Source organism: Strix uralensis, chromosome 18 (genome assembly GCF_047716275.1).
Source record: "Strix uralensis isolate ZFMK-TIS-50842 chromosome 18, bStrUra1, whole genome shotgun sequence".
NCBI lineage: Eukaryota > Metazoa > Chordata > Aves > Strigiformes > Strigidae > Strix > Strix uralensis.
In genome coordinates, this window is record NC_133989.1 from 16,685,720 (window position 1) to 16,704,593 (window position 18,874).

General features: G+C 60.3%; 1 protein-coding gene across 1 annotated transcript; it reads right to left on the reverse strand.

Moving 5' to 3' along the window:
• Positions 1-4,535: 4,535 nt before the first annotated feature.
• On the reverse strand, positions 4,536-14,550 carry MYL9 (myosin light chain 9). The gene is made up of 5 exons (XM_074888358.1): positions 14,416-14,550; positions 13,387-13,460; positions 6,785-6,988; positions 5,476-5,637; positions 4,536-5,257 (listed from the first exon to the last, which is right to left on the reverse strand). The coding sequence occupies exons 3-5, from the start codon at positions 6,966-6,968 to the stop codon at positions 5,085-5,087; spliced, it is 519 nt and encodes a 172-aa protein (XP_074744459.1). The 5' UTR covers positions 6,969-6,988; positions 13,387-13,460; positions 14,416-14,550; the 3' UTR covers positions 4,536-5,084.
• Positions 14,551-18,874: the final 4,324 nt, after the last annotated feature.

The following is an 18,874-nucleotide window of genomic DNA, read 5'->3' on the forward strand; positions in this document are numbered from 1 at the left end:
GCCGCGGCACCGGGCAGCGGGCACCCGAGCCCCCGCCCCGCCGAGCCCCGGGCCGGTACCTGGCGGCGGCGGCACCCCGGCCCGGAGCGGCCCCGCGGCGGGGATGGGGCTCTGCCCCCGCTCCCGGACACGGGGCCCGGCGGGAGGGAGCCCCCGCACCCGCCCGGCCCCACGGGCTGCGGAAATGCCGCGGTGACCCCCCGCCCTGCGCGGAGCTGCACCCCGGCACCCGAGCGGGGGCACCCACCCAGGGACACCTCTGCAGGGACACCCACCCAGGGACTCCCACCTGGGGACATCCACCCAGGGACGCTCACCAAGCCAAGCACCCACCCACAGGCACCCACCCAGGGCCTCCCACCTAGGGACACCCACCCAGGGATACCCCTGCAGGGGCACCCACCCAGGGACTTCCACCTGGGGACACCCACCCAGGGACACTCACCAAGACAAGCACCCACCCACAGGCACCCACCCAGGGCCTCCCACCTGGGGACACCCACCCAGGGACACTCACCAAGACAAGCACCCACCCACAGGCACCCACCCAGGGCTTCCCACCTAGGGACACCCACCCAGGGATACCCCTGCGGGGGTGCTCACCCAGGGACCCCGCACAGGGACACCCACCCACGGGCACCCACGCAGTGACACCCCCACAAGGCACCACACAAGGACCCCTGGCCATGTTAAGGCTGAACCCTGGAACTGAGCACCGAGGGGTTCCTGGTGTCTGCGGGCAGGGAACAGGCAGGCACCGGCTGCAGGGCCAGGCTTGGGATCAGGAGCTGCTGGGGCGGGTGTGGGTGACAACCCCAGGGACCTCAGACCACTCTGCAGCACCACCAGTGCTTCATTTGGTGGCTTTTTGACTTAAAATGGGAAATCAGCACCTCAGCACGTCACCACTCCTATGAAAGTATTTCAGAGCAAGGATGGTGATCGAGGGGGCACCGGGTGGACCTTTGCCATGTCCATTGCCAGTGGGCTGGGCGAGGTCTGGGAGGCCTCACCGGGCTGCCCCTGCCCTCCCTGCGCCTCTCCACTGCAGTAGCAGAGCCCAAGGTCACCTTTGGAGTTTTGGAGACCAAATCGCTCTGCTTATGCGCAAGCACGCTGCTGGTCCCGGCTGTGGCTCCCGTCGGATTTCCCCAGCACGTGCTCGGTGCCCTTCTGAGGCGTGGGGCTGGGTCACAGCTTCACCCTCCGCCAGACGGTCAGGACAGGCAGGTGAGCAGCGCCGAGCCCCGAAGGGACCGTGTCCATCGCACAAGGTGGGAACCACAGAGAGAAGAGCTGCTCTGAGCAGCGGTGCCACATGCCGTGGGGTGGCACCCTCTGGGCTGCGTGATGATGTGGTGGGAAACTCAGGCTGATCCCTTCCAGCTCCTGCGATGGAGAAAGTGCTGCCACGGGAAGCCGAGATGACCCTGTCCAGTGGCCAGCCCAGAAGGGTGCTAGCAGAGAGACCCCCCTTTTGGGGATGTCCTCTCTGGGATGTCCATCGCCCCTCTTGGGGATGTCCACACTCATCCTTGCCAAGCCAGGCACCGCACTCGTGTGCATCCCACCAGGGACCCGGCACAGCAGCCCAAGGGTCACTGGTCCTGCTCCACCTTTCTCCACACCGAGCTTGTCTGCAGCAGGTGTTTGATGGCAGCCTGGTGCAGGAGCCAGCCCTGGGGCAGCTCTCCCCTCCCAGGTTCCACCACCTTTGTGGGCTGTGCTGCAGCTCCCCTCCCTCCTCACTTTTCTGCTTGCAGGGAGAAAGATCCATTCAGGTATTGAGAAAAGCTGCAAAAAAGCTTCTTTTATGGTAGGTTTTTGGTCCGTGCAAAGCAGATTGTGTGGTGCACTAAAGGATTAAATAGCAAAAAGAGGAGAATTCCTTAAAGTGTTTGTTTAGTTGCTACGAAATCTTTAAGGTCCTGAGGGAAACTGTAGCCCCATGTTGCTATAGCTCCGTTAGTGCAGATGCAGTAGGGGCTGGTGAACCACAGGCGAGGTGTGGGGCCAGCCCTGGGTGCAAATCCTGTCTGCTGCAGGTTTCACCAGGGCATGGGGCATTCCCTGCCCCAGCCAGCCCTCTCACACGAGGCCGGCTCCTGCCTGCAAACCAGGGTGCATTCATCCTGCCTGCTCTGCTCCCTGCCTGGGTGCCCAGAGGGGAGGGGGGGCACTGCAGAGCACCCCCAGCCGCCCCGCCAGGCTCTATGTCAGCTGCCGTGCTCAGGCAGGACTGTCCTCCAGAGCACTCTGCTTTTGCTCCTACCCTTTGAAAAAGGTTGTATTAGTCTTCTTGAGGCAGTTGGGAAATGGTCCCTGGGCTCAAATACCTGCCCAAGGGCTGGGCCATGAGCCCTCCTGTGCTCCCTGGGCTGCAGATACAGGTAGTGTAGAAAGAGCTTTGGAAAAATCCCACTGGGTGCCTGGGTGCAGCGTCTGGGGAGCCTAAATCCCTGGGCAAACCCAGCCTGGAGCAGGAGCCAGGGAGCTCCCAGCTGGTGGGGAATTAGGAGCCCTGTGGGGCGAGGGGCCAGGGCAGGGGCTGTGGGGCATCTCTCTGCCTGCTCTCACTAAGGGCTTGCCCAGGCTGACTCCCTCGACAGTCGGCCCTGCATAGTCTGGCCGGGCCCATTGACATGATAATACTATTAAACTTCAGCAATTTGAAAAACAATCAGCCAGAAAGAGCTCAAAGGGGGATGCTGGAAACCCCAGGCAGCCTCCGTGGGTGTTGACCTGTCCCAGGCAGTACTTCCTCCACCCTTTGCCCACCCTTTGATATTTCACCTGGATTTTGGACAAGAAAAATTGGATTTGTGGTCAGCTGTGCTGGCTGCTGGCTACAGCCCTGCCCTTGGGGCTCGGGTCTGGCTCTCCAGCAGTGGGGGTCCTGCTCCCCGTTCAGGGCCACCGGACTCCCAGCAGGCTGGGATTCCCCCAGTAGGACTGGTCCTGTGAGTGGTGTTTTTTACTGGTTCACAGCCTGCCTTTGCTCTGCAAAAGCCAATGCTGGATGGCCTTGAGCTGGAGTCATGGTGATGTTAATTAGGAGGGAAAAGATAGTGGGTGTTTGTCCTTCCCCTGCTCAGGGATGGCGTGGGAGCCTCGAGCTGGTGTGCTCCTACATCCACCGCCGGCAGAGCCTTAAAAGCGATCCTGGTCTGCTCAGCGAGGAGCCGGACGGTTGTGTTAAAGCGCCAGGCTGGGCACTGACTGGGAACAAGTAGCACCACAAAAACACCCAGTGTTGGACTGTTGGTGCCCCAGATCGGCGCTGCAGGGCTCAGCCCCAGTCAGCTGGAGCACGAGCTGCCTCACCACCTCCAGCGCCGCGGGGCTCTGCCCAGCTCCAGCACCAGACGACGGTTTGCCCGCAGCGTGGCAGAGACCTTGCAGAGGCTGGAGGCCCTTCCCCACGCCGCTGGGTTTATCTCCAGCCTCAGCCCATCTGCCCCGAAGTGATGTCTGTGGGACGTTCACTTTGGTGTGTGTCCTGGTGAACAGGGCTTTTTAGAAAGCATCCTGCCCTCCAGCAGCCTTCAGGCCTGGGACTTCGCTCTGGAAGTGGGAGAACTGCAGGTTTTTCCCCCCTACAGCAGAGAACTAGGGAAGGAGCTTGGCACCAGCGAGCCTGGAGGTGGGCTGGTTTGAGGCTGTGGCTGCAGAGCACAAGTCATGGCCCTGGGGAGCTCCCCAGGAGAGCACGTGTTCAGCCTTTCACATCTCTGCGTCCCCGATAATTCAGTTCATCTTTCCTTGTGTTGGCAGCGCCTGGGAAATAGAAGCACCGAGAACCAAGGAGAAGCTTTTCAAGCGTGGGTCATCTCCCAGGTGAGAGCATCGCCCGGGGCCTGGCAGGTCTCTGAGCACAGACGGGGCTGCTGACCCCTCTGATCCCAGCAGCACGCGCCCACGGACCCCGTCTGAGCTTTCCCCATGCACTGGGAGCATCTCCAGCATGTACTGTGCCCTCACCAGGTTCTGTGGGTTTGTCGTCACATTTTTAAAGAAAGAAATGCAGGAAACTCATCCCTCCAGGGCAGGAGATGGGCTGACTTCAAGCACCACTTGACAGCAAGGCCCTCTGTGCTCCCACACCCTTGTCAGGGTGGTGATAAATAACCAAAGGGACAAGCCCCCTCCCATTTCTTACCCTCCCTGACTCACCCCCACCCTCCCCCTGCTCAAGGTGACACAAAAGGGTGGCCAAGCCCCTGGGACCCGGAACCAACTGATGGGAGGAGTGTGGCCAGCACCTTGCCAAGTGTGTCTCAGCCCACCCGTCTGCCCGCCCCAACGCTGGGGCTGAGCAGAGCGACCCCCATCCCATCAGGAAAGGTGGGGAATGGTGCTCAAGCTGATTTTACATAGGTTGGGAGTAATTGGGCTTTGAAAACAGGCTGCCCCACTGGAAGGGGCCGCAGGTGGCAATGGCAGTGAGGTGGGGGATGCCCTCCAAAGCAGCCAGGCAGGCGGGCAGCGTGGCACGGCACGGCGCCGGCCCATGAGCGACCCACACTCAACACGTCTCCGTATCACACCCATCAGGTTTTATACACCGCTTCAGCTTCCTGAATCCCTCAGATCACAGGCTCTAAAGCCATAAAACAGCAAGGGAGGAGGAAACAAAGCGGATTTTCTTTCACAAAGGAAGGGAGCATGGGAGGAGAGCAGAGAGATGCTTCCTCTCTGTGCAACAGCCCCAAGACGGGGATCGCTCAGGCTTGAGCCAGCCAAAAGCCCCATGGGTCAGCGCTCACCTGGGATGCTCACCCCGGCCCCAGGGACCAGCGGCATGGTGGCTTCAAGGGGGTCAACAGCTGCTTGGGGGGGGTCCCAGCGAGGCTGGGGGTCCCAGCGAAGCGAGCCTGTGGGTGGGAAAGGTGATGGGAGGGGAGGCCTGGGACTGATGGATGGGCACACAGCGACGCAGTGATGCGAGAACTTCCCCTCCAAGCGTGACCCGATGCAAGGTGCTGGTCCTGGGAGGTGTTTCCCACGGGGGGAGACTGCTGTGGGGGGCTGAGGGGTGGGAGGCGTGCTCAGGAAGAGACAGAGGGAACGAGCGGCCCTGGGCTCTAATCGTCCTTGTCCTTGGCCCCGTGCTTCAGGATGCGGGTGAACTCCACGTAGTTGAAGTTGCCCTTCTTGTCGATGGGCGCCTCCCGGTACATCTCATCCACCTCCTCGTCAGTGAACCTGTCTCCCATGGTGGTCAGCAGCTCACGCAGATGGTCCTCGTGTATGAAGCCTGCAGGGACGGCAGACAGTGGCGTTAGCAGTGGAACTGTGGGAGGGCTGAGCAGCAGGACCTTCCCCGCCTCTCCTGAGGACACTGCTGCCCAGTTCTCCCACTCTGGAGTTGCTTGGGGACCCCAAGGATTTGGCCCCAGCCCTCGTCCTGGCTGCATGCCCAAGGGGCAAAGCGCCCAGGCGGACAGCATGGGGCTGTGCAGGCAGTGCCCATACCCGACGCCTCCTCGTCGAAGCAGGCGAAGGCGTTGCGGATGACATCCTCCGGGTCGGTGCCGTTCAGCTTCTCCCCGAACATGGTCAGGAACATGGTGAAGTTGATGGGCCCCGGCGCCTCACTCATCATGCCCTCCAGGTACTCGTCGGTGGGGTTCTTCCCTGCCGGACACAGGCAGGGGTGTGGGTGCAGGGCCCTGCTCTCCCCCCAGCACCCAGCCCACGCACTCAGCCGTCTGTTTTTTTTTTTCATTGCAAATTAACTTGCTGGTGCACACTCACCCACCCCACAAACAAGGGAAGGGGGTTTCCACAGTGCCCGGTGGTCCCTCCTTGGCATCCCTCCTCATGCTTTAATCCATGCCAGAGGCCACCTGGAACCAAGCTCTGCCAGGCTCAGCCTCGAGGGAGATGCAGGAATTCATCTGGGGGTGACCAGGAACTAAACCCACAGCTTTTTCCCTTTCCCCTGGCAGCTGACACCCAGCACCACCCAAGGCAAGGGGCAGCGATGTCCCCACACGAGCCTCATGCTGCTGATGTCCCTAGCACTGCTCCTACCATGGATGCACCAGGGTTGGTTTAACCTCCTCCGCTGAGGTCCGTGTGCCCCCAGTGCCTGGCCCCCCTCTGCTCCAGAGCTAGGGCTCACCGGGAGGAGGGAAGTCCTTCCCACGGCCGGGCAGGACCTCCAGAACAGGTTTGGCTGCCAGGTCAATCATTGACAGACCTCCCAAAGTGTGTGGAGGTACCGCAGGGAGCTGGAGCAGGGAGCGGGAGGTGGGAGCCACGGCCTGCAGCGGAGATCAGGCTCTGGGTGGGGAGCAAGGCCAGACCTGCAAGTCTTGACTGGCCAAGGGATCATGCTGGCGCTCAGGCTGAGAGCAATGTGAGGGCTTTGTCCCACAGGGGATGACCCCAAGCAGTATTCTGGGGTGAGCCCACTCAAATAATGGCTGCAGCTGGTGGTTGCTCCTAGGGCAGAGCTTCTCCAACCCCAACGGTCTCCTCCCTTCTAGTGAGCACAGCTGTAAGAGCAACACACCAAGCTGTGTGCCCTGGGGTGCCTCCACAAATGGACCTTCTATGGTCAACTGGTGCCAGCACAGAAATCCCTCCCAGATTTTGCAGCCAGCATCGGGCTGGCCCAAAGCAGGGGCTGTGCCTCAATGGCATCCCACTAAAGCCAGTCTTCAACACCGGGTGTGAAGCATTAGGTCACCCAGCAGCTCTCCCCACTTGCTGAAGAGGCGTTGAGGGCAGAAGGGGCTGAGGGACATGTGGGGGAACGAGGGAAGGATCTCCTCACCAAGGGAAGCCAGCATGTCGTGCAGATCCTCCTTGTCAATGAAGCCGTCGCGGTTCTGGTCGATCATGTTGAAGGCTTCCTTGAACTCCTGGATCTGCGACTGGTCGAACATGGCAAAGACGTTGGAGGTGGCGCGCTGGGGGCGCTTCTTGGTGGTCTTGGCTTTGGCACGTTTGCTGGACATCTTGGCGGCTGGGGTGGTACCTAGGGGCAGGGCGGCAGGCAGGAGCGTCAGGAGGGCTGGGGCAGGCTGAGGCCGGGGTCTGGAGCAGAGGCAGGGACACACAGCTCCTGGCACCTCCAGTCCCGTGCCTCAGTTTCCCTGGCTGTCACGCGGTTTGGCAACAGTGGGATAAGGCAGTCGCAGGGTCAGACGTGGGGACAGGTGAGACTCAGGCTGTAATGAGTCTCCTGGGAAGTCACAAGAGCAGGCAGCGCTCACTGGCACCCCTTCCCCAGGGCTGTCCCCACGGGCTGCAGGCAGGGCTCCCTGCCCACACCCTCGGCCCCCAAACCCCCAAACCCGCTTGCTGCCTGTCCCCTTTGCATCCCAGGCACAGGGAAAGACGCTGAGCCCAGCACCTGCTGTCCCCCCACTGCCCTCAGTCCCAGGGGGGCCATGGGGGTGGGTGCCTCAGCATTTTGGGCAGAGCTTAGCTGTGCCTCCCCCTCCGCCAGCCTTCCCTCCTCTGGCAAGGGCTCTCCCCAGCCCTCCCCAGCGCAGCGATGGGTCTCCCTGACCTCCTCCATTTCACTGCTCAAAAGCAGCGCCCGGCGCCGTCCCCGGGAGGTGGGCTGGGCACAGCACCCAGCACCCAGTGGGAAGGGGTTATCTGCTCCGGGCACATTCCTCACATACCACCGCCTCCCCTCCCCCTCCATCCCTCCCACCTCCCGCCACTGCCGGCTCTGGCCAGGCCAAAGGCCGCTCGCCGCCTCCCTCCCCACCGCAGTGCCCGGGTGTGCCCCTCGCTCTGCCCGGGGATCCCACGGGAGGGGCCCCGAAGTGGAGGGGAGAGAGGGCTAGTGGAACCCTGGGAGGCTACAGAGCCCCTGTGGGGCAGGGGAGAGTGGCCAAACACCGCCGGGACCACGGGGTGCTGAGGACTGGTGCTGTTGTTACATGTAATGAGTGCCAGGAGAAGGGAACAGCCTGGAGGGGCAAAGAGGGGGGCAGCAGTGGGATGGACAGGCCTTTGAGGATACAGCTGGGACAATGCATGTCCCATGGGGAATGGCAAAGGGACCACATGGACCCCAAACACCACTGAGGCAGGACTGTGGCAGGAAAACCTGGTCTTTCAAAGCAGGGCTCCTGCCCCCTGCCCGTGCTGGCGAGCACCCAGCAGAGCCAGGCTGGAGCTGAGAGCCCATTCCCACCCTGAGATGGTGCCTGAGCCCCTTCATAACCTCTGAGCTGGGTTCAGTGATATTCCCCCACACTGCCAGGCTGAGGGATGCAGTCAGTATTTAAGACACCCCGAGCCATGAGTGCTGGGGACCCAAACAGGACTTACATGGGGTGCTCAGCACCCCCAGCGACCAGCGATGTTGCCTGAGAGGAGGATGCTCAGACCTCTCCCAGTCAAATCTTGCTGAGCAGAACTCAGCAAGATGCCAGCAAAGACCAGCCTGGCAGAGGGACAGTGTTGGCTGCCAGCTCAGCACGGCCCTGCGAGAAAGTCTGGGGCAGTCAGCCCAAGGGAGAGATCAGAATCACCGAATCATTCAGGTTGGGAAAGACCCTCGGGATCATCGAGTCCAACCCTCAGCCCGACTCTACAAAGTTCTCCCCTACACCACATCCCCCCACAGCTCATCCAAACGGCCCTTAAACACACCCAGGGATGGGGACTCCACCCCCTCCCTGGGCAGCCTATTCCACTCTCTGACCACTCTTGCTGGGAAACATTTTTCCTCACCTCCAGCCTGAACCTCCCCTGTTGCAGTTTAAAGCCGTTCCCTCTTGTTCTGTCACTAATCACCTGTGAGAAGAGACCAGCACCAACCTCTCTACAACGTCCTTTCAGGGAGCTGTAGAGAGTGATGAGGTCTCCCCTCAGCCTTCTCCTCCTCACACTGAACAGTCCCAGCTCCTTCAATCTCTCCTCACAGGATTTATTCTCCAGGCCCTTCCCCAGCCTTGTTGCCCTCCTCTGCCCTCGCTCCAGCCCCTCGAGATCTCTCTCGTATTGAGGTGCCCAAAACTGGACACAACACTCCAGGTGTGGCCTCACCAGTGCAGAGCACAGGGGGACTGTCACCTCCCTGCTTCTGCTGGTCACACTATTTCTAATCCAAGCCAGGATGCCGTTGGCTTTCTTGGCCACCTGGGCACACTGCTGGCTCATGGTCAGCTGCTTGTCAATGAGAACCCTCAGATCTTTTTCTTCCCAACACCTCCAGCCACACCTCCCTGCTGAGATGCTGCTCAGAGCCCTCATGTTTCTACCACAGTCATTTCTCCCTCACACGCAGCCCCGTGCCTTAGTTTCCCCATGTGGGCCAACGTCTGGCATGGGGAACAGCTAGAGGGGCAATGTTAAATTAAAGGATTATAAATGAGTTCCAGGGGAGATTTTTTATTACTACTCTGCTCTGCTGCGTGCCCCGTGCCATGGTGGGCAGCAGGGCTGCCTGGGTTCCTGCCTTCTCTGGCAGGGGACACGGAGCAGTTAAGGAGCCACATCATGTTGCATAAAGCAGCACAAAGCAACAACACCAGGGAGCTGCATGCCAGCAATCGTGCCCGGCTGGTCTGGCCACCCTGGGTGTGCTGCCCCAGGATCCACTTCCCGGCTGGGTCCTTAAAGCCGATGCACCCAGCTGGACCGCAGGGCCCTGGGGAGCTTCTGTCCCAGCGGGACCCAGCGCTGGCAGGGACTAGGGCAGAGCAAACGGCCTTCCCCTGCACCCCCACAGCTCCTGCCAGCCCCCCCAGACCTCACCTGCTTTCCAGATCTTTCCCTCCCTGCCTGCTATCCCTCTTTCAAGGGGTTGCAGAGGAAGGGTTGGGAGCAGTCACCAGCCTGGTCCCCACCCTGCTGTGGTCCCCAGGCTCCCCTAACTGGCCTGCGCTGGAAGGACATCCCAGGGGCTGTGTAAGTGCCATATCTCAGCTACCGCATCAGTGCTGGCAGGGCTGCCCAGCACCACGGTGCCCAGCCAAACTCAGGGCGGGCTGGGGACTCTCCCCCCACCCCGACACCCACTCCCGTCCCACTGCAGGAGCAGTGCACCACACCAGAGAGCCTGACAGCACCCGTCAAGCCCAAGCTGGGCCCTTCATGTGCTGGGGACGTGCTCCATGTCCCCGGGGAGACAGTCCCCACCTCGTCCCCCATGAGCTCCAGCGGCTGCAGGCACTGGGATGGAAACCACACTGCCCCGAGCTGCCCTGGCTGGCACCCAGCACCTAACAGCAGCCATCAAATCACCCCACCATCCCCCAAACACTCAGTCCTTTCCCAGTGCCCCCCAGGAAAGAGACATTGGTCACCAGCCAGCTGAGGAGAGCAGCAGGACTGGAGAGCCCAGCCGTGCCCAGCCCTGCGTAGGCAGATCTCAGCCCAGCACAGGCCATCTCTCGCCCACTGCTTCCTCCAGCCTTGCTGCTCCATAAAGCTCTTTGCAACCAGCCAGCCTCTTTCTGCGTGCCCTGCCAGACACCCACGTGTGCTGCCGGCCAGTAACCATCCCCCACGCAGCAGCGTGGGGAAGCTCAGCTGAGCACCACGACTTCGCTGTGCCAGGTCAGAGCCAGCAATAAAAGCTCTGCTGCTGGCCCACGGCACTGGGCTCAGCTTTCAAAACACGACGAATTATTAGCAGAATTATTAGCAGAAGACTAGAGAAATAAGCAGGAGTTTTGCTCTCACCACATGAATTAATATTATCCAAATATTTACCCTGCCCCGGCTGTGACCAGCAGCAGAAGCGCGGCTTGGCACCCTCTCCAGAGAGATGGTTCTCGTTAGGGAGATTAAGTGCGATTTTGACAGCACATGGTTTTGCTGTTTGATCCAAAATACGCCCTGGAAAGATGCTTTGTCCCAGGGTCCAGCTTGGCCAGGTCATCTCCTAATCTATTCTATTTCTGCTGTTAGCAGACCTCCTCGGGCTGGCTGGGATTTGGGAAGAGACTTTTTTGGGTCAGTGCAGGGAAAGGTGCCTCTTGCATGAGACAGAAGTGATTTGCAGTGAGGCCTGATTCGACGGGGGCGATCCGTGCTGTGCACAAGAGCTCCGTGGCCACGCTCCCCTGCTCTTCGAGCCCACGCTTTCTGGGATTCCCGGAAAACCAATGCCCAGACCGTTTCAGGGAATGCCTGGCCCTGCACACTGGGGTGGACTCAGCTGAGCCAACTGGTGCAGCCACCAAACCTCCGGCTTCCTCCTCGGCAAGAAGGAAACCCACGGAGACTGGTCCTGCTCCTGCCACCCCTGATCTCAGGCAGCAGAGGCAAGGAGGTTAGCACTGGGGTGAGACCCCAGCCAGCCTGGCATGAAAGCCATGCACTGATCTGATCACACATCACCGCCTGCCCTTATTCCCTCGTCCTTCTGCCACCGCTTGTGCTGAGACGATCTCCCTGCCTCCTGCACCACTGGGCCTGCGTCTTCCCCACCCGAGAGTCAGACCCAAGGGGCCACAGGGCTGGCTTAAAAAGTTTGTAAAGAAAAGTTAGTTTGTTTGTTAGTAAAGAAAATAGTTTAGTTTTAAAGAGAAAGAGCAAAGACCCACAGTTATCGGAAAAGTAAACCACCATGTGTTTCCTCCACGGTAAAAACCAAATGAGCAACTCCATCGTGACGCTGCTTCCTGACCGTGCTGGGGACGGTGGGATAAGCCAGAGGGACATGGCAGTGCTGCCAGGGCAGGCAGGCCCCGTCCTGTCCCCATCCTCCTTCCTCCTGCCTGCTTCCACCCTTCCTTACCCAGCATCTTCTCCTGTGCTGCTCCAGCTCACTATCCCAGCTGAGAAATAAAACGGCCGGGAGCTGCTGCTGGGCCAGTGGGCTGGGTGGCATGGAGGGGTGCCCAGGCGGGGAGGGGACGGGGCAGCTCCCCTTGAGGTGGCAGCAGCCTGTTCCCAGACCCTGGGGTGCGTGTTCCCGTGCATTCAGAAGCTACAATCACCCGGGATATGCTGCTAAGGGCTCCCCAAGGGTGGCTCCCCCAAAGCTGGCCATGCAACTGCAGGAGCCACCTCTAAAAGTGCTGCAGAGGCTCCGGCACCACGTGGGGCTGCCCTGCGGCACAGCCAGAGAGGGACATCACCTGCTCACAGCCAGCTCCTCTCCGCCACGAGATGCGTGACGTGCATCTGCTGGATACTTTTGGTCTGGGTGGGGAAAGAGGAACTCAAACAGCCCAGGCAGTCCCAGAGGACTTCAGGGTGAAGGATGGCACCCTGGGGGGCCTGTCGTTAAATCTCTGCCCAACAGCTCTTCCCCAAATTAATTGCTAGTACCAGCGAGCCACAACACGGCTGCGTTTACTCATGGGCAAGCGCCGTCCCTCCACAGTGCACGGCCAGGCACACCTTGACACAGGACAGCACCGCAGGGAGTGGAGCACAGCCAGCAGTTCGAGCCCCTCTCCCAGGGAGGCACGAGGGCCGGTGTGGGTGACACCTTGCAGCATCCCACACCGGCGCAGGAGGCTGCAGGGCAGCGCTGCAGCCAGGGCATCCTTCCACCCGTGAAGCTTTGCTGTCTGCCAGGCACCTCTCCCAGCACTGGCACTGCCCAGGAGCAGACATTCTGCTCTGGGGCCAGCGGGACACGCAGACCAGGTTGTTGTACACTGGAGGAGGCAGCAGGGAGCAGCTCATCTCCCATGCCTAATCTGTTGTTAAACCACCCCTTTCCTCCAGCACAGCCCTGCTCACGAGACCCTCGGGATTGCTCCGCTCCGTCCCTGCTGCCGAGGGGTGTCGGTGCTGGAGGAGCCACGCTGCCAGCCAGAGGCACTGGGAGCTGCAGGAGGAGCCCCCCATCTCCCTCAGCACCGCAGGACCAGAGGTGGGCGGCCATTCTGCTCCTTTTTTGGCCTTATTAAAGATGGATGTGGAAGAGGGAGTTTGGAGGCAAGGGGAAAGCAGAACCCAAGCCCTGGGCTGTGTCCCTGGCCCAGTCGCGGCCGCCAGCACTGAAGCCAGTGAGCAGTTTTCATGTGCAGACAGGGAGGAGCAGGGCGGCGTCAGGGAGACAGAGGAAAGCGTGAAGTGACCCCCGGGAGGGAGACTTGATCCCAGCCCTCCCTCAGCTCCCACCACACACCAGGGACCCGGCCAGGCCTATGTGCAGTTGTGGGGCTCAGCTGCAAGTTCAGCAGACTGTTTCTGGGCTAGCTCCTTCCTGCAAAGTTTAGGGGACAAGGACCTCCCCGTGCCCATGTGGCACACACAAACCCTTCCAAAGTGCAACTTCTGGGGCCACCACAAGAAGACCGTGCACCAACACCATCACTGTGCAAAAGACCTGGCACCCAGCACCCTTCGGATGGGATGGGCAGAAGGTGTTCATGGCCTTGGGCCACCAGCATAACATGCCCTGGAGTGGGTTTGATATTTTCCCAGGAGGTTTAAGGGGCTCACCTCGGCAGGGGAATCTGGCCGCAGCGCCTCAGAGGGGGAGGTGACCGCAAACTCCTCCTACAGCCGCACAGAGCCTGCCAGTGAGGAGAGGAAAAAAATTCAAGTGACTGAAGAAACCCAACCATCTTTGGTCAGCAGTGGTGGTTGTTGACACTTAGGGATGTTCCACTCCAAAGAATGCTGCTTCAGCGGCCGCCTGCTCCTACACATCCATGTTCTAGAGGCTCCCTGGCTTTTATCACAGTCGTAACATTTTGTACCAAAAGGGCATGCAGGGAGGGAAGCCAAGAGAACCTCGAGTTTTCATGGGAAGGCTAAAACAAAACACAACGTTCCTCTGTGTTTAAGACTGAGGGAAATGAGCTAAATAAAGTTTTTCTGCCTTACAACAGTTAATTGCCCGAAGTTGCTCACGAGTGACTGGGGAGATCTCTGGAGCATCACGCTTGCATCTGGATCTTGGCTATGGCCACCAGCAAAAAGACTTGGGGGAAAAGCAGATGTTCCAGACAGGAATAGCTCTCACAAACCAGGATGCGGGTGAAGCCCCCAACAGCAGGATCTGCTCTGGCAGCGCTGCCATCCCGGGGAATCCCAGCTCCGCGTCACCGCAGGCAGTTACCGAGAACTTTTCTGGAGACCGATGCTCGGCCCCCCCCAGCCGGGACAACCCTGCCGGGCCCCGGAGCGACGCTCTCCCCGCCTGCCCGGGCAGGGGGGGGCCCGGCTGGGACATCGGGGCCTCTCCTGCCGCCGCATCGCCCCCTCCCCAGGGCTGAGCCAGCACCGGCTCCGGTACCGCGGCGGCGGGGGGGGTCCGGGGGCTGCTCCCTCCCGCTCTCCCCGAGGCAGCCGCTCCCCGCGTCCTGTCGCTTCCCCTCCGAGCTGTCCCCGGCTCCATCCCGCCCGGTTCCGTCCCGCCCGGCTCCATCCCGCCCGGCTCCCTCCCGCCCGGCTCCGTCCCGCGCCGGCCGCTGCCCGTGGCCGCTCGTCTCCCGTCGGAGACGGGGAGCGGCGGGGCCGCCTCACCTGGCCCGGAGCGGGGGAGCTGCGGGGCGGCCGGCGCTGCTCTGCCGGGGCCCTGCCCGCGGCGCGGCCCTAGGGGCGGGTGGGCGGCGGGGCCCGGGGCGGTGCCGCCCGCCCCGTCGCGCCCGGCCCTTCCCGTCCCATCCCGTATGGCTCGGCCCATACAAGGCAGAAGAATGCGGCGGGGCCGCGGCCGCGGGGCCGGGCCGGTGGCACGGCGCTCCCGGCCTTATATAGACGAAAGGGCGGCGGGAGCGGCCCACGCGTGTCCGCTTTCCCGCAGGGAGATGCGCAGCTCGGGGCGGGCGCCCCGGGGGCTGCGAACTGGCACGTCCCAGCGTCCCCGGGGGCGACCCCGCGTCTCCCCAGCCTGAGGACACCGGGAGCCGCCGTGTCCTGCGGAGCCGTGGGCACCCACGGGTGACACCAGCCAGGGGCCCACGGGTGGTGCTTCACCCTGGGCTTCCCGGGGCAGCTCTGGCTGCGGCAGCACGGCCGGGGCAGGTGCCTGTGGCGCAGCGGCTCATTTGGGTCACGGGGAGAGGCGCTGAGGGCACCCGAAGGCTGCACCGAGGCCTCTGTTAACGGTCCGGTGAGACCACGCTGCAAAGGGAACAGTGGCCAGAGGGACCATCCAGTCAGCGCTGAGCCCTGCCTTGCCCCAGGCTGCAAGCCCCCAGAAGGACCCGCTTGAACGGCCCCTCGAAGGTCCTCTAAGAAGTGACGTGGGGTAGAGAAAGGCCAAGGACCTGCCCCATTCCCAGGCTGGGGTCTGGAGCCCGGGGGCACAGGCATGGGGAGTTTCTACCCAGGACAGGCACCGCTCCTGGGACACCCCTCTGGGGCAGCAGGTCTTGCTCCCCTTTCCTTCCCATCAGTGACCCTGCGCCACAGCCCAGCCCTGCAGGCACCAAGAGCAGCTCTCCAGCTCACCCTTGGGAGGGTGGTGCCCCCTGTTAGACACCATCCGAGGGGAGATTTATCTTCGGTTTGCAGGAACCCACAACACCAGGGCCAGAATTCAGTCTGCAGAGCAGCAGGCAAGTGGGAGACGGAGACACCAGGACTGTGTCTGAGAGGGATTCACCCACCCTGGAGCAGCGCTGCTCTGCCCAGGCACTCAAGGCACAAGGACTCCACCCTGCCATCACCCCTGGGCACTTCCCAGCATGGCAGAGCTGTGCCGAGGGGACACGTGGAGCACATGGGCTGCACTTGCAGCAACACGTGTGAAAAGCAGAAATGAGCAGTGACACAAATTAATCTTCAGCTGCCATTCTCCTGCGGGGCATCACTGCAAACAACAGTTAAAAAGCCAAAAAACCTGTTTCATCACTGATGCAAAACCAGTGGCCATGCCCTCCAGAGCCTGCCTGGGGCACGGATTTTGTTCCTGCTGGCTCAGAAGACCAGTGACCTGCTCTGCCAACAACCTGCCAAACTTGGGGACATCCTAACCATGTCCCCGTGCTGCTTGGATAAAATCTGCCAGGGCATTTCCTCCCCCAGGGAGCGGGGAAGCCATGGAGATCATTCAGCCTTTGCTGGTGGCAGGGGTCCCGTCTGCGTCCCCTCCGAAGGACAGGTTGTGCTGGAGGAGGAATCGGGAGCCAACCAAACGTGGAGATGGGGTGGGAAATGTCACCAATGCAGACTCAAGCCAGGGAGAGCTCAGAGCCTTTGCTGTGCCCATGATCTGGCCAGGGGGGGGTCCCAAAAAGGTTTGCCTTTTTAATAAAAATGTAAGGAAAACGAAAAAAGAAAGAAAAAAAAGAACAAATCCCAAGAGTCAGCTTGAACTTCCACTCTGTGGCTGGTCCCAGGTTTTTCTGTGCTGGAGGAAAGGCCTGCCCTCAGCCATGTCCAGGTGGTCCCCAGGAGCCGGGCAGGAGGCAGGTCCCCCCTCTAGTCCCTCTGGGGTGGCTGCTGTCCCTCACCAAGCCCCAGTTCCTCACCACTGGGCAGGTGTCAGGCTGGCCCCAGGGTCTAGAACTGGCGAGGAGGGGCAGTATGGACGTGGCAGCTCCTCGCAGGCTTTGCAGCCTCTGAAGCTGCGTGCACAGAAGGGGCTGATGCTGAGCCGCTTTGCACAGCTCCTCGGGCTCTCCCTTGAGCCCCATCCAGCCCTTCCACCTTCCCCTGACTGTGCCCAGGGCTCCCCACATAATCCTTCTCCCCTACTCCCACATGCCTGCCAATACACATCCCTTACCAGGGGCCTGTTTGTACCCCTGTCTCATCCTCTGGCACCTCTCCTGCCTCCTCCTCGTCCTTTCAAGACCCAATTTAATTTGGTTTTCTCTCTGAGCAGTGGGTCAGGCAATGGAGGTGGAGTAAACCAAGCCAGTTTTTCTTTTAGCATGTGAATTTTAGCTCAGTTCCCTGGCCCAGGTGTCTCATCACCATGCAAGAGCTTCCACCCCTGCAAAGTGGCCTGGGGCCGAAGCACGGAGCTGGGGACAGTGCCTAGGACACAGCCTGAAGTCCTGGAAGAGATCAGCCCTGGCGTCCTGCGGCGGTCACCTCCCGCGCTCAGTGACCGTGTCCATCACAGAGCGGAGGGCACGAAGCAGAAGGGGGGCTGCCATGCCCCAAGCACCTGAGGAGCGCCCCAGGAGCGAGGCTGGAGCCGGGGCATGTGAGACCTGGCCCCTCAGTGAAGGGCCCTGTCATCGTGGGGGTGTCAGAGGCAAAGGTCCTGTTGGAGATACAGCGATGACCCCCCCCACTGCGTGTCCCCTTCCTGCTAATGCAACACGGGTCCATTGACTGGACCAGCCTTTGACTTGTGGCAAATGCCCAAGGGGTTGGACATGTGCTCAGGGGCCTGATAGCTGGAGGAGGGCAAGATGCTTCTGAAGTCCAAAAGTATTTGCCTAACCTGTATTTAAATTACATGGACTCAGCTGGAAGTGACTGGAAGCCTGGGACAAGGACTCATCTGCCTGCTCCCCTCTGTGATAACCACACACGGCTCAGGTAGGTCCAGCCTACTCCTGAAGGTTCCCAGGTCCTGCTGAAATCAACAGCAAGGTCGCTGCTACTGAAGTATTTAGTGCTGCGAAGAGACGGCAGCCGGGCTCCTGAGGTGCTCAGCACATCACGCATTTGCTCGTTTGTGCAGCAGAAAGAAATGCAGGACCTTGGGCCCAGGGTTTGTTAATGGGGAAATGAAACAGTGAAGCTCATGATGCGTCAGCGCCAGCGTGGATGTGCATGGGCAGGCGAGGAAGGAACGGCTCCGTACGAGGTATCTTTGCAGGACGCAGGCCTCACCACCACCAGCAAGGTTCACTGCAGGATCAAGGTCTTCCAGCAACGCCATGAGTGGCCCCAGCACTGCCGAGCCGAGCGGCTCATCACGCGGCCCACCAGAAGGAGGTATCCAGACCCACCCCCACGCACAGACAGGAAATTCCATCATTTATCGTCACAATATTCACACTGCTAAAAAAATGCGAGCTGTCTTTGCACCCAAGAGTTTCAATCTATGTCCAGCTTTACATCTGAAATGTTCATGAGAGAAACAGTTTAATTTATGACTTTTCTACAGTCTCCCAGTTGTAACAGGGTCGAGGAATAGTTTAATTTGGAAGAAATTTCTGGACATCATCTGGTCTGAACCCCTGCTCAAAGCAGGAACCACTTTGAGGTTAGGTCCAATTCCAAAGATGCATCAGGTTGGTTAGAGTCAGATCACTGATTTTTGAGTATGTCCAAGAGGATATTGGTCAACCTTTTGCACTGTTTTACCACCCTCAGTGTGAGCAAATTCTCCTGATATTTAATGGGAATTTGCCCACCTGCCCACATAAACACACCTTGAGGATAATAGTGAACCATCCCAACCAAACACCCTGCCCACCCCATGCTGAAGTAATTCCCAACATGTTTTTTCAAGAGGAATGCAACTGGTTTAAGTTGAACACCATTCCTCCTGTAAGGCAAGAATATAAAAATACAGTCAAATCTTTAGGACTCCACATGTGATTATTTTCTTTGCATACACTTCCAAGGGCATAATTTCTGCAGATGGCAATGCTTGCCTGCTGTAATGCCTGCTCAAATAAACGGAGATAACAAGCTGTAGTGACCAGCACAACTGTGTTTTATTTTAAAGGCTCTCCCACTCCAAACGCCTCCAGTCCTGCAGCCAGGAAGGAACTATGGAGAGTCTCAAAAGTGTGGATTTTGAGCAGTCAGCACAGCTTGCACGGCCCAGCACCAGGCGCTGCTGTGTGTGCGTGTGGGGGTGCGAGGGGCGGTTCCCTCGCCCATCCGAGGGTGCGAGAACGATTGGGCGAGGGAAAAGCTGTGGATATTGTCTACCTGGATTTTCGAAAAGCATTCGACACAGTTCTCCGTAGGATTCTCATAGAAAAACTGGCTGCCCATGGCCTGGAGGAGCGGTCTGCTGGGTCAAGCACTGGCTGGATGGACGGTCCCAGAGAGTGGTGGTCAG